The 15632-nt window shown below is 42.3% G+C and overlaps 1 protein-coding gene across 1 annotated transcript in view; it reads right to left on the bottom strand.

The window, feature by feature from the left end:
• The window catches only part of bcr (BCR activator of RhoGEF and GTPase), a gene marked incomplete at both ends in the record, with an annotated part of 136197 nt that overhangs the window by 55726 nt on the left and 64839 nt on the right, over positions 1-15632 (bottom strand). The window contains 2 exons of the mRNA XM_080742999.1: positions 4969-5154; positions 6414-6518. Of these exons, the coding sequence (XP_080599125.1) occupies positions 4969-5154; positions 6414-6518 (291 nt within the window). The remainder of the gene's footprint in view (positions 1-4968; positions 5155-6413; positions 6519-15632) is intronic.

Below are 15632 nucleotides of genomic sequence, written 5' to 3' on the forward strand. Positions count from 1 at the left end.
GTGTGTGCGCTGGCTTCAGTGTGTGTGTATTTTTTAAGACCCGCCTAAGGCCGTCTCTGATTGGCTTAGCCTGAAGCTTTAAGCTAGGTCAACCAATCATTGCTCCTCTACAGCGCATCAAGTTAGTGTGCTAGACCAGGCATGTCTTTCACTTGACTGTGAGATTTACCACAGACACAGGCAGAGGAGTTTAGGACAGGGCAGGGAGCAGACAGGGAGTCTCCGCTGCCGCTCTTAGTCTGTTCTCCGCTGTGGAGAGAAACAGTTCATTTGGACCACTGAAAGTAACTAGCCACTTTACACCACAGTAACTAGAACGGCGTTATTGAATGGGAAAGGTAACGAATTACGTTATTAGTTACAGAGAAAAGTAGTTTCGTTGCGTAACGCCGTTACAAGTAACAGCGTTCTTCCCAACACTGGTCTGCACTGCACCAGTGGTTCTCAACCTGTGGGTCGGGACTACATGATTTATTATTATTATTGTTTATTTTATTTTTTTTTATTTTTTTTGGGGGGTCCCAGATGACAGTGAAGCGGCTATTTAGGACTTTTAAGACCTTTTTAATACCCAAAACAAAAGAAAAGAAAGAAAAGAAAAAGACCATTACTGCTATAAAAATAACATATTGGGAAAACACTAGACAACATATTCGCACAGTAATCTACAGATTAAACTGATACATTCCTAATTCCCTGTGGCACCCCTGGACCTCAGCTAACATACTGATTGGACCCGCAAGCTGTCAAAAATGGAATTCATCATAGTTGCAATTGCAAAGTTGCAAAGTACATGCATTAGAATGTGCCATTATGTCTTGACAGTTCTGTCATCGTGCACAGTTTTACAAATCAGGAAATCACAAAACTATTTTTGCTTTGTAGCAGCACAGACTGCAGTGATGGCATGATCTAGTTTTGCATTATGCGGTGAGGTCAGATTGGAACCATTAGCACACAGAGCCTGGCTGAGTGTGCTGCTGCTTTCCAAGCTGCCAGAAGAAGACATCTTCATGTTTTCACAGGCTGACCTTTTTTTCTCTCTCTTTCTTTTTTAGCTATTCGAAAGAAACAGGACATCATTCATGATTCTACTGACAGATGACTCTAGAGCTAATATTCACTGCAAGTACAGTACTACAGATATGTAGGAGGGGAAAAAAGGTTGAAAATCGCCAAACCTAACCTTCAAGCCTAATATCTGGTTGACGCTGTTCCTGGTTGAAAATACATATATTTTTTAAAGATGTATTTTTGGGCTTTATTGTCTTTATTGGACAGTAGACTGACAGGAAATGGGGGGAGAGATGGGGAGTGACCCGCAGCAAAGGTCGTCGGGAACGGGATTCGAACCCGCAACGCGGTGTGGAGGCTGGCATTGCAGCCTAGGATGCCCGGAATTATAATGCGTGTAGCAACTTGCGATGGGCCTGGTGTACAAGATACACTACACCACTATGATACCCAAGTACCTGTCTAAATACTTTATAAACGTTAAGGATGTCCATAATTACAACACCAGAGGCAGTGCCACAGATCACTTTCAACCCAGAGTCAAAACCAACAAAGGGTCAAACTCGTTCTTCTGCTATACCACCAAAATGTGGAAAGCCTTACCGAAGGCCATAAAGGAGTGTGGATCCCTAGCATCCTTTAAAATTACCCTGAAAAACCACTTACAGGCAGCAGCCGTTCGCAACTGGTAAAGAAAACAATCCTAGCCCAGCCCTAACCTCCCCTGCCACTTCTTTGTATATACTTTCTGTTTGTTTAGACTTACTGTTTTTCTTTTTTTTTTGGTTCTTTCATTTTATTTTATTTACATATCTATGCATAGTACTGTGTTCTATTTGTCTGTCATTCAATGTTATATGAGATACTTTAATGGTTTCCTGTGGAAATAAGCTTAGTCTTTTCTAGGATCTCCTTTTAGTAGACCTTGTACCGGTGAACTGTACCGTCATGAAACTGTACCTTTTCCTATGCAAACTTCTAATAAAGTCTTCAATCAATCAATGCTGTGAGAAAGTATAAATGATCCGTTAAACCATATATTTGGTTGAACGGATTCCCAAGGTCTCTATATACTACAGTAGGTCCCTTCCGGTTTTCACTCTACACCAGGGGTCTTCAACAGGGTGTCCGGGACGAGTTACTACAGGGGGGCCTCCAAATCTTTGTGTAATAGAAACTTTATATTAACCACTTGAACCCTGCGAGATCGGCTATTTTCGGCAAAGAGGTTTGGTGTAGAGGGGAAAAAAGAGCACACTAAGTACAGAGTGAAAGTTTATTAAGTATTGACGGATCAAGTGGTTAAATATAAGAAAACACAAATTGTCTGATGACAATTTGTGTTTGAAACAAAAATACACTGATATACAACTATATACTGTATGGAATCTATGAAAAGCTAGTGGGGGGTCCCTGCTTCATCTCTCTCTCTCAACTAAGGGGTCCTTGGCCTGAAAATATTGAAGACCCCTGCTCTACACTACTCTCTTGGCTGAAAATGTGCTGATCTACAAGCTCACAACGTGACCCGATCTGTCATTTCCACCGAATGTTAGGCTAGCACCAGAACAGGGAAGCTACTGGGGTTCAAGTGGTTAATCCTCTCTACTTCACTCCCCCATTACCCTCTTGCTCCTCCTCCCTCGAGGGCTGTCACCGTTATGAAATCTTACTTGATGATTAATCGTCGCTCAAATGATGGCGATTAACGCTCTAATTGTGTTTCTGTCGTTGGACATTGGAGCGCTATGGTTAAAAATGACTCCAGGAGAGGGAGAGAGTAATGTAGTTAGTTTTTCCTCATAAAGTTGCATTGTAAATACATGGTTTACTCTGGTGTAACCCTTCACCCAATCAGACATCACAATATCTTGATATCGTGATGTCACCCATTTCCCCCTCTCTGATTGGCTCCCCATTAGAGTCAACGGCAACCACACTTGCAATTTCCAATTGCATCTTTCTAGTTATTATTACTAGTAAGATGCCTCAGGGCGACATGCGGCGAGGTTGCGACAATTCTTGGCCATCTGGCCAGTGATGTACGTATATCGCACCAGTTACACATACACTGTATGGAGCCCCTGGTACCCATATATGGAGATCCATGTACTGTATATGGAGGTATGTTGTGAGAGCCCAAACATGCTTACTCAGTTATTTGTTATGTGAAAGTCCTATGTTGTCTATGACATCTGTATATCCATACATGGAGATCCCTGTCTGTAGACCCAGCCGTTAGTGTGGTATGTGGCCGATGTGGGCTCCATATATGGGCACTCCCATATGAAGTCCTGTTCGATATGGGCTTAATATTGATGACATCAGGGAACTCCATGTATGGGCATAAAAGGGATTATGTTAGTGTGACATCACAGTGACGTCAGAGCATGATGTCAGAGCGACAAACCCATAGAACCACCACAGTGTCAGGCGTGACAGACAGACAGAGATACATACGGACAAGGTGTGACCGTTCACAGACTAACCTGCGACCTACAGTCGCAATTATTGCTTTTTCTTTTTTGCGAGAGAAATGGAGAAGCAGGGTAAAGGGGAATAGTGATTGTCGGTTCTTAGACATATTCCATAATCCAACAACACAACAATGCCCTGTTTGGTACATTTGCTCAACAAAGGTCACACATAGAGGAATGGTAAGGCAGCACATACAGTATGGATTCGTTATTGAATAAACAACTAGAGAAAAAAAGTGGATTTTGCCAAATGCCTCCCCTTCCTCAGTAAGAGACAAATTAAATAATCCTTCCTCAGTTTTTAGTCCCTGAGGGGCCTGCTATGAGAAGTTAATAGGGGACGAGAGAGAGAGAGAGAGAGAGAGAGAGAGAGAGAGAGAGAGAGAGAGAGAGAGAGAGAGAGACACTGGCTCAGTTTATGCTGTCTATTTATAGCAGCTTCTTTGAAACACAAAGCATACAGTGTAAGGATGTTCTAGAAAGAGAGCATTGTGACACATGTCTGCACGTGCATGTGTGTGTGTGTGTGTGTGTGTGTGTGTGTGTGTGTGTGTGTGTGTGTGTGTGTGTGTGTGTGTGTGTGTGTGTGTCCAGTCCATGTCATGTACTGTAGAAGTCAGCTACATAGCATGGCCTGAAAAAGGACACAGAGACATAGAGACAAAGGCTACACAGATGTTTTCATTGAGAAACTGAGCTGTACAGTAGAAAACATCTCTATCCACGTGTTAGCACCTTGTCAGGATTCATTTCCAGGGGGTCCCAAGCACTTGAAGCTTGCACCATGATAGTCACAAAGGCTACGTAGCCACGTAGCCTTTTTGACAATCATTTTGCACTAGCACAACTCAAGGTTGACAATGTTTTTTTTAAACAGCATAATTTAGCACTATTGACCTGAAATGTTATTTTTGGAATACTGTTCAGTTATAAAATAAGCACATAGTCATATTGTATTTGTATCGCTATATTGTATTTGCGTAGCAATTGAGATATGACAGTTTGTCCATATTGTGCAGCCAACTTTACACTGTAGTCCTGCTGGCACGCAAACGTACACGCACACACACACACACACACACACACACACACACGCACACGCACACAAATCTTCCAATCCTTTTTACATGAACAACTTGAACAACTTGAACCCTAGTGTCCATATTCTGAGAACTGTAGCCAAAAATAGCCGATCTACAAGCTCACAACGCCTCGCAGCTGGCAAATAGCTTTGGTGTATAGGGGAAAAAGAGCAGACTAAGTAGTAGTAAAAGGTCAAGTTTATTAGGTAATGACGGACTCAAGAGGTTAAATATCTGAAAACAAAAATTTACATGAATCCAAACTACGCTGATGATTGTGCTGTCAAACAATGAACCCATAAGGAATCTATGAAAAGGTTGTGGGGGTCCCTGCTTCATCGTTTCTATACACTAAGGGGTCCCTGGCCTGAAAACGTTGAAAACCCCTGGTGTACCTGTTTCTGGAAGAGATCCCCCACTCTCTGGTGGTGGCTCCACTGCTGGACGCGTGGCAGCAGGCAGTCGTAGAACTCCTTGTGGATCTCGTAGAGCTCAGGCACTTTGAAGAAGATGGTCTCGATCTGGGCCACGGTCAGCACCGGCTGGGAGGTGGTGGCCGCAGCTTTCAGAGGCTTCATGGGCTGACAGAGACGGACAGTTAGGGAAGATGACTAGGGCTGTCACAATTATTACATAATCGTCTAATCGTGATTTTTTTTTTTAAATCATCGTGATTATTTTTCATAATCGTTTCCATGTTGAAAAATGTTCATATATTTAAAAGAAAAATCTAAAATAGTGGAAATAGCAGATCTACAAGCTCACAACGCGTCGCATCGCGACGCGTTGTGAGCTTGTAGATCGGCTATTTCCACCATCAATGTTCGACGCGTTGTGAGCTTGTAGATCGGCTATTTCCACCATCAATGTTCGACGCGTTGTGAGCTTGTAGATCGGCTATTTCCACCATCAATGTTCGACGCGTTGTGAGCTTGTAGATCGGCTATTTCCACCATCAATGTTCTTTTTTAAGTATAAAGTTGTCAACTATGATGTTTTTGTTTCTTGTTTGTAGTGTCATTCAAGTTATTTTATTGCAGTTTGTATTTTCATTTTCATTGTCATGTATTTGTATTTGTTGTGTGTCTCTAAAAAAAAGAAAGAAAATAAACATATTGTTTAAAAAAAAAAAAGTTGTCAACTATGTCAGTAATTTCTTTGTATATTTAGGTTAGTGTCATATCTACCATGTGCAAGCCTAAAAGCCAAACAGAAATGTAATGTAACACAATTAAATCGTTAATCGCAATTATTTCAGTGACAAATAATCGTCATGTAAAATGTCATAATCGTGACAACCCTAAAGATGACACAGGAATGAATGAATGAATGAATGGTGAAAAGGTGCTTAGGATTAGTCTTTATCAAAAATCTTCAACGGTAGCAAAAATAGCAGATCTGCAAGCTCACTGCGCGTCACAACATTGTAGATCTTTGCTTTGTTTTTCGACCTTGTTGAATCTTGCCCCTGACTAATCCATATTACAAAACAAAAAAAACAAAAACAAAAAAAAAGAACTGACACGAAAAAACTAACACTGAAACTAATGAAAACTAAACTGAAACTAAGCCAGCAAACCAACTTTAAAAACAAATCAAAACTCAACTAAAATGTAGTTAAAATGAAACGGACACGAATGAAAATGTCTAAAGTCTAAACTATAATAACCTTGGAAAGAATGAATGAATGATAAATAGCAAGCTAGTGAATCTGAAAAAACGTGTGTGTGTGTGTGTGTGTGTGTGTGTGTGTGTGTGTGTGTGTGTGTGTGTGTGTGTGTGTGTGTGCGCGCGTATGTGCGCACGTGCATGCATGCGTGTGTGTGTGTGTGTGTCTCACCAGTAGCAGGGCCTCCAGGTGACTGAGGTATGTCTCCTCGCTCGCCAGGATCCCAGACAGAACCCACTTCCTCATCTCCAGGCCCTTCTCCAGGTCACACTCCGTCTGCAGCACACACACATGCACACAGACACACACACACACACACACACACACACACACACACACACACATACACACACGCACGCACACACACAGACACACACAGACACACACACGCCATTCCATTATAGCGCTGCTTATACAATGTCAAGGTAGAAACAATACTGTACAACCAGGGATGGGACGATATGAACATTTCATATCACGATTATTGTGACCAAAGAAATCGCGATTTACGATATTATCGCGATAATCAAAATCCATTATCCTTTTTTGGGGCGGAACATTTGCCCCCCCCCCCCCCCCTCTTTTTGGCAAAGACATTTGATAGAGAGTGAAAAAAGGATGTATCAAGTACGTATATTATAAGTAAATTTGACCAATTATAGAGGGTTTAAATGGTACCGGATATGCTGCTCGGCAAATAAAAGATGAATTCCAGGATCCCTGTGCATGACGGAGGACGACATCACGATAAATTAAATCTCCACGATACGATTATCGTGAGTGTTTTTTTATCACGATAAACGATAATATCGCTTATCGTCCCATCCCTATATACAACTACTATTTCTCTCTCTCTCCCTCATTACTGGTAGGCTTTGCTAATAACTATTTTAATATGTAATATCAGTTTATTACACGAATGCTGGAGAAATGTTTACGTGAACGGCAACAGTCTTTATCTAGAAAATCACTGTTATGTCAAAACCGTGAAGAGAAGGAGGAGAGAGAGGGCGGACGGACATGATAAACGTCTACGCAACCACTGAAAACATCTATTATGTTATTATGTTATTGTAATTCTGGTGAACGTGTAGTGAATTATAGGGGACATATTAGTCTTTTATCGATATTTGAAAACGGGACAATCCTGGTCAAACCGGGTCTGGTCACCCTACCTTCAAGGGCCAGTTCACCTCTGGGACAACCAGATCTTATTTTATTGTTGTTTGGGACACGATCAACACAATCCTGAGTTATCTTTTGTGTTCAATCTGTGTTTTTAGATATTTTAGTATTTCAGAATGAATGATCATGCATTTTGCATCATACGATGCAGCATGATGAGTCTTATGATGCAAAATGCATCATCATTCATGCTGAAATACTAAAATATCTCAAAACACAGATTGAACACAGGATTGTGTTGATCGTGTCCCAAACAACAATAAAATAAGATCTGGTTGTCCCAGGCTGCACTCAGACTGGAACGCACTAAGTTGTGTGAGAGTTGTGTGGGGGAGGCGGGGGGCAGAGACAGCACAATGCATTCCGGATGGAAGTCTAGTGGTTTGAAGTCTAGTGCGTGTTGTGTGCTTGTTGGATGGTGCTCTGTGCAACCACAGGACTCTCACTAGACTTCAAACAACTAGACTTCCATCCGGAATGCATTGTGCTGTCTCTGCCCCCCGCCTCCCCCACACAACTTAGTGCCTGCCTGTGTGTAGGAAGCCCCAGAGGTGAACTGGCCCTTTAAACACACACACACACACACACACACACACACACACACACACACACACACACACACACACACACACACACACACACACACACACACACACTCCCTGGAACTAAATATTTTGAGATGGGGGTCCGTGGCCAAATTCATATCATTTTGGGGGTCCTTCACATGAAAAGGTTTGAGCATCACTGACATGGAAACATGGGTTTCTTGCACACATTTTCACAATTTTTCAAAAATAGCAGATCTACAAGCTTGCAGCGCGGCACTCGGTGCCGCGCTGTGAGCTTGTATATCTGCTATTTTTCAATAGTTAACATTCATGGGAGACCCACAGTGAATCCTAGCCTGTACTTGGCGCGTGATTATGGATCCCACTGGGAAAGATGGATGGAAACGGCATAGAGCGCTCGTTTTCAGTTATTGTCCACGGCATTGCAAGCGGCGCGAAGGCCAGCGGTCCTTGGTCCTGCTCTTCGCCCCCGAGCGCCGCAGGCGCGAGTGGCCGCGAAGAGCGGGCCAGGGCCGCGCGGCCGGCGGAGTGCCGCGCGAGTTACGAAGCCGTGGTGAATGCAATCGTTATATTTATGCCCAGGCCGTGGGCAAGCGCACGATAAACGCAACGTTTGGTGCACCTCGCGCGGTCCAAGTGACTACAACGGAGCGCTCCCTACGTCCGGTTCAGCCAATCACAAGCTTCAAAAATGAGTCCGGGGCGTGGTTATCCATCTTTCCCAGTGGGATCCATAATCACACGTACTTGGCACCTCACAGCAGTAGGCCTCAGCCTCAGCATGACCGCTTGGGGAAACACTGATGTAAGGAATAAGGGCAGAGGAAGGACATGAAGAGTAAAGTACTCCTGAGAGTGTACACATTTACCCCCAAGAGTTCATCTTTATATACTTTATACCAGGGGTCCTCACCAGGGGGTCCGCGGAGGTACTGCAGGGGGTCCGCGAAATTATTGCTTAAAAAAAGAAAAGGTTTCAATTTTTTTTTTCCATTTTTTTCCATTTTTCACATTTATGTTAAAAAATAAATCATGATTCTATCCATTTTGAATAGCTTGAATACATGATTACTATGCAATTGACAGATTATTGACATTGGTTCTCAGTTAATAAGTAGTATGTTTAGAAATGGTAGTGGTACGGCCCACCCTGCGCGCTGTAACTTGTACATGTTTAAAATAAAAAAATATGTCGTAGCCCCGACCCCCCCACCCTACGAGGTGGTAGGGGGTCCCTGCTCCATCTCCCCATCAGTTTGGGGGTCCTTGGCCTGAAAATGTTGAAGACCCCTGCTTTATACTATTTTGTGTTAACAGTTTTTTTTTACTGTGTACTGCAAGGGTCTTCTTCAACAGGGGGTCCTCAGAGTTACTATAGGGGGTCCTCCAAATCTTTGTGTGATATAAACCTTTTTCTCCTTTTTTATATTAACGACTTGAACTCTAGTGTCCTTAGTCGGAGAACTTTAGCCAAAAATAGCAGATATACAAGCACACAACGCCTCGCAGTGGCTATTTTCGGCAAAGAGGTTTGGTGCAGAGGGGAAAAAGAGCAGACTAAGTACATAGTCAACTTTATTAAGTATTGACAGTTCAAGTGGTTAAATATCTGAAAACACAAATTGACATGAATCCAAAATACACTGATGATTGTGCTGTCAAACAATGAAAGGATAATGGAATCTCTGAAAAGGTTGTGGGGGTCCCTGCTTCATCTTTCTCTCAACTAAGGGGTCCTCAGCCTGAAAACGTTGAAGACCCCTGGTGTACTGCATCGGCAGCTGGCTCGACCCTTTGAACTTAACAGAGGCGTTCTCAGCCAACTACCTGAGGCTGTTCGGGAAGACACTTAATACAGTGTGTGTGTGTGTGTGTGTGTGTGTGTGTGTGTGTGTGTGTGTGTCAGGGCACCATGGCATGGGAGAGAATTTGGAGAATGCATCGAGCAGACAGGATGAGAGCCAACCAAACTATGCACCCTGAGATGTGAGACAGTTCTCACTGTGTGTGTGTGTGTGTGTGTGTGTGTGTGTGTGTGTGTGTGTGTGTGTGTGTGTGTGTGTGTGTGTGTGTGTGTGTGTGTGTGTGACTGTGTGTCTGTGTGCGTGTGTGCGCGCGTGTGTGAGAGTCTGAGTGTGCATGCTTGCGTGCGTGCGTGCGTGCGTAAAAAGTAATGCATTCGTGAGGAGTTGCATTTGGTGCTGCTAGCCTTTGTAAGTGTCTAGACTTGGATAATGCAGGCACATATGAACGTATTTAACCACTTAAACCCTTCTATACTTTGTAGTACATCAACACTACCGTCTCACAATGGGTTGCAATGCGACGCGCTGCATGTGAGCTTGTAGATCGGCTATTTTCGGGAGAATGTATTTGTTTGCCAGATATTCATAAATGTTTGCTAAATGTTCATACATTTTTTGCAGAGTATTGAAAACATTTTCGCCAAGTATTCATCCATTTCATCCAAATGTTCTCTTATTATGACATGCCCAGAATAGGGATGCTAGGGTTCGTGTGGTTTACCCATTAAGACCACTTTAACCATATTTAGCCGCCATACTTTGGCTAACCAAAAATAGCAGATATACAAGCTCATAGCGTGGCACCGAGTGCCGTGCGATGAGCTTGTAGATCTGCTATTTTTTTTTTTACAAATCGTCAAAATGTTTGCAAATCTTTGAATATGTAGATTTTTAAAGCGAACATTTCTAACCCAAATTGTTCTTTCTCGGGGTCCCTGGAACAACATATTTCGAGATGGGGGTCCATGGTCAAATACATAGAATTCTGTGTGTCGTTGATTTCAAAGTTTGAGAATCACAGCTATAGAAACGTACGTTTTTTAGAAAACCATTAGGATTTAGAAGACATTTCTTAGGTATTTTTTCAGGTCTAAATGGGGTTAAATGGGAGGTAAATGAGGCTGAAAGCCGTTTCCATGGCCACTGCACAAGCAGATGCCAGCGAGGAACTCAGTGGACTGACATAGCCGGGGTGATTATGGAATGGTCCAGGCTTCATGGAGTCCATTAGCTAGGAATCATGTATTCAAGCTATTCAAAATGGATAGAATCATGATTTATTTTTTAACATAAATGTGAAAAATGGAAAAAAATGAAAAAAAAAAAATTGAAATCTTTTTTTTTTTAAGCAATAATTTCGCGGACCCCCTGCAGTACCTCCGCGGACCCCCTGGTGAGGACCCCTGGTATAAAGTATATAAAGATGAACTCTTGGGGGTAAATGTGTACACTCTCAGGAGTACTTTGCTAGGAACCTTTGGCCCTGTTTTCATTAGCTCTGTTCAGCATAGTTGCAAGCTAGCCAAGATAGTGTGGTTTTAGTTTGTATCTGTTAATTCACCCTTTGTCATGTCCCGCCCGTTGTCCCGCCCCTCTTCACACCCATTGGTTGCCGTGTCTTGGTGGGACACTCGGTGGGACACTCCATCCACTACCATTTTAATTCAGTTGCTTCGTATTGTTATTCTGTGTGTTCAATTCTAATTTAAAACTTGGTTTCAGTAAAATGTAGCCGTTCAGTGACTCAGCATGTTTTTTTATGTTTTTATTTATCCAAAAAATTATGTTTTAGCAAATGTAAGGCAGAACCAGGGCGGGAAAAGGCAGATAGAGCCTGCTGGTTGGTCAGTCAGGGACCAACCAAAAGGCTAACAAAAGGGTTAATTGCCTGGCAAGTACAATATGATTAGATAATAACTTGCATATCCTACACACCTACAAAACGAAATGGCAAAGCAAATGGCAGATAAAGGTTTTCTTGTTATTCTTCTCCCAATGATTTTTATAAAAAATATACTGTATGTATATTTTTAAATTTGTATTTCTTGTATGTTGTATTTATCTTGCAAACTATGGAGATTGAACACCAAATGATCCACAATACACAAAATGGCCTATTTAGAATCAATAGCTGTTGGTTGCTTATGGTCTGGCCAGGTTGTGAAACATGGGTGGCAGCCATAGTTGAGACAGATTTGTCTAGACGTTTCAGACCGCAGTACGATTGGCTTGGAGCCAAACAGGCATGACTAAACCCGGTCACTGGAGACAGGGCATATGTTGTATTTGGCTCTGACATCCCATAGCAGTCATCTTTCTAAACTTCAAGTGGCTTCAAGTGGGGGCAAAGATCACTTTAATCCTGAGAACGGTTCAGGGTTACTACATTTTATGAATGGAACACCCAGCTTGTTTCTTCTAAAACCATCTTTATATTTGTTTTATATCACTGAAGACAATATTAATTCAACAACCAGACAAGAGTGGTGCCAGAAGAACAGGGGAGGGGGGGGGGGCGTGCACCAAATCTTTGTGTGATAGGATCATAACCATTTACTATTTACTTTAACCATTTGAACCCCAGCATCCCTATTCTGAGTGGAACATTAGTAGTACGGTATATAGAATTTAAGTGTCTAAGACAGGACACACACCGTAACACACCACCTCAACCCACATACAGGCACCAGACACTTCTTACTTCTAAAGCATCCGTACTATGTCAGTACTATGATGTAATCCCATCTCCATAGCAGCGCAACGCTTCAGCCAAATCCAACCTCCATTGTTTAAAATGAGAGTATTAAAAAGTGAAATATTTCGAAAATAATAAAATATAATATATTTTCATACGTCCCACTGCTAGCATGCACAATAAATCTGGCACTTATCTGCTCAGCGGTTTGACCGGCCAGTCATTTGGCCGGACACACTCTAGACCGTCTTTTAGACCATGTGGTTCTCAACTTTTTCAGGCCACAACCCCCCAAAATAACCATATTTTAACTGGGGTCCCCTCACCCTGACAAGCATTTGGAATTAGCCCTACGCTAAGCCCCACCCACTCCACTCAGCCAGGCCAAGGTCTGGCAAGCTCTGCTTCTCACCCCATTGACTTGCATGTTACATGACAGCTTTTTCCAATATGAGCAGGGGCTTCAAAATCTCTTCTAAATCTGGTCAACAAGACCTGCAGTAGGCTATGAACTGGGAAAATAAGAGTTGAGGCATTGCATTTTGTATAACACGGTTCTGTTGTGAAAATAGCAGATCTACATGCTCACTATTTTCACAATTTCTGTCTCTAATATTTGACAATTTGGCCAATGTTTAATTTGTCATTTTAGAGGCATTAAAAAGTCCTTAAATTGTCACTTTAGAAGCGTGCATATAACCTCTGTAGTTGGTTTATTTATTGTTGAGTGAGAAAACAATGTTTCACTTTACGTTAATCATCTGGGGACCCCCCAAAATCATTTGGTTGAGAACCACTGCCCTACAGTACCATAAAACAACTACAGTTATTCTGGGAACTTCAGCATCAACAACCACTGGCGATGAATCATGATGATGACCTCACACACAGCGCTGTCAGCCAATGACGAGCCAATCACTGGCCCTCTTGGCCCTGACTCATCAGTTTGAAGAAGGCATTAGGATGATGGCTTGGATTGAGGGACTGTCTGAAGGAAAATGAAGGACGCCGCTAATTCCATTTGTGAAGCAAGATACTGAAAGTGAAATGTGTGTGCGGAGAAAATAACTGTGTTTGATAGTTATATGGCTGCAGGAAAATTTAACTGGCCCCTAGTTGTTAGCCTTTAAGAATTTTGAAAAAAACAAACACTTTCACACAAACACTAAATACCTTGTGCTTGATTGTTTTATGGCTGCTGGATTAGTTTAACTGGCGCTTAGTTGTTAGCCTTTCACAATTTTGAAACACACACACACACACACACACACACACACACACACACACACACACACACACACACACACACACACACACACACACACACACACACACACACACACACACACACACACACACACACACACACACACACACACACACACACTTAACACCTCGTGTCTAGTCTACTGTATGCTAACACTACTACTGCTGGCCACAACCTGTGCCTTGCTGGCTACAGCATCCATGTGCATTCTGATCGTTAACTGCGATGGGGGATGGGTGAATGTTCATGTGAGCGTTCGGTCCATGTGTGTGTGATTGCACGCGCGCGTGTGCACACACGCACGCACACACACAGACATGCATGTGTGTGAACTCTCCATGGTAACCTTTGAAGAACGGCAGACGTCATACATCACCGGTTTTCTGTTCACATATGAGCAGAAAAGAAAAGGGAGGGAGGGCGGAGAGAAGGATGAGAGTAGTGCAGGGGGGGGGGGGGGTCATAGAGAAGATAGGAAAAGGTAATTCTACTTAATAACCTGGATGAGGGTCTTCACCGGATCACTGATTTCCGGAGGGGTCAATTCTCTCCTATCAATAATGTCCATAACTGATTTCTAATCGACATGACAGGACCGAACAAGACAGATATCACTCCAAGAATAGATTAGCCCCCTTCCTATCAATGTATTGGGGTAAACAATAATATCAGTGTCTACAAGCTCACAACACGTTGTGTCCTATTTTATTTTTTTAAGCTTGATTTTCTTTTGCATACACATATTGTATGGGAGTTCCTGGTTAAATTGAAACTTTGTGGTGATTAAGGTCCCAGTATACAATAGTATACAAAATATTTTTTTTTTCAAATGGTGTCTGTGTGCTTAATGCATATCAAACTGGTGTCCTTGAAATTAACAAAAAAGGTTGAGAAAATGTCACTATATATATACTGTATATATATATATATATATTATATATATATATTCTACTCGAGCTGTGACTACATTGGTCGGGTCCTGACCGACTGGTTTGGGAGATGCGGTAAGGGGCGTCACAAGGGGGGGAGGGGGGGTAGTGGGACTGAGTTACTAGGGCCCAAGGTGGAGGGGCCTTAATTACCGCTATCTTAGCTATTGAAAAATAGCAGATCTACAAGCTCACAGCCGCGCTGCGAGCTTGTAGATCATCATCTGCTATTTTTGAAAAGTCGTGAAAAAATATATGTATTTCTTAACATTTGTAACTCAAATTTTGCTTCTAGGGGGTCCCTGAAACGAAATATTTTGAAATGGGGGTCCGTGGCCAAATACATATCATGTTGGGGGCCCTTCACGTGAAAAGGTTTGAGCACCACTGACATAGAAACATTTGAAATATTCAAAGACACATTTTCAAGATCTTTCAAAAATAGAAGATCTACGAGTTCGCAGCGCGGCACTCGGTGCTGCGCTGTGAGTTTGTATATCTGCAATTTTTTCAATAGCTGAAGCACAAAATAATGCGTTCCCAGTCTAAATGGGTGAAACCCCCTCCCCCTATGAAGAACATTCATGGGGGGGCCCCGCAGTGAATCCTTGTACCCAGGGCACAGAATAGGGATGTCCCGATACCACTTTTTTGCTGACCAAGTACAAGTACGAGTACTTAATTGCCGATACCGAATACCGATACTGTAAGTTACGTTTCTGTACAAGTGCTTAAATAGTGTGTGGCGCTAGAAAAATAAAATGCTTTAAATAATTATGTTGTCATGCCTAGAGTGAGAGAAAGTGAGATAAAACACTGTTCATTAGTTGAACTAATACACACAAAACTGTGTCTTAGGACTTTTGTTATGTTGTTACCAACATATTTATGAAACAAAATGGTATCTGGCGCTGCCGTGAGCAATATCGTACGAGTACAG

This window comes from Nannobrachium achirus (assembly GCF_963921795.1).
Source record: "Nannobrachium achirus genome assembly, chromosome: 15".
NCBI classification, from domain to species: domain Eukaryota; kingdom Metazoa; phylum Chordata; class Actinopteri; order Myctophiformes; family Myctophidae; genus Nannobrachium; species Nannobrachium achirus.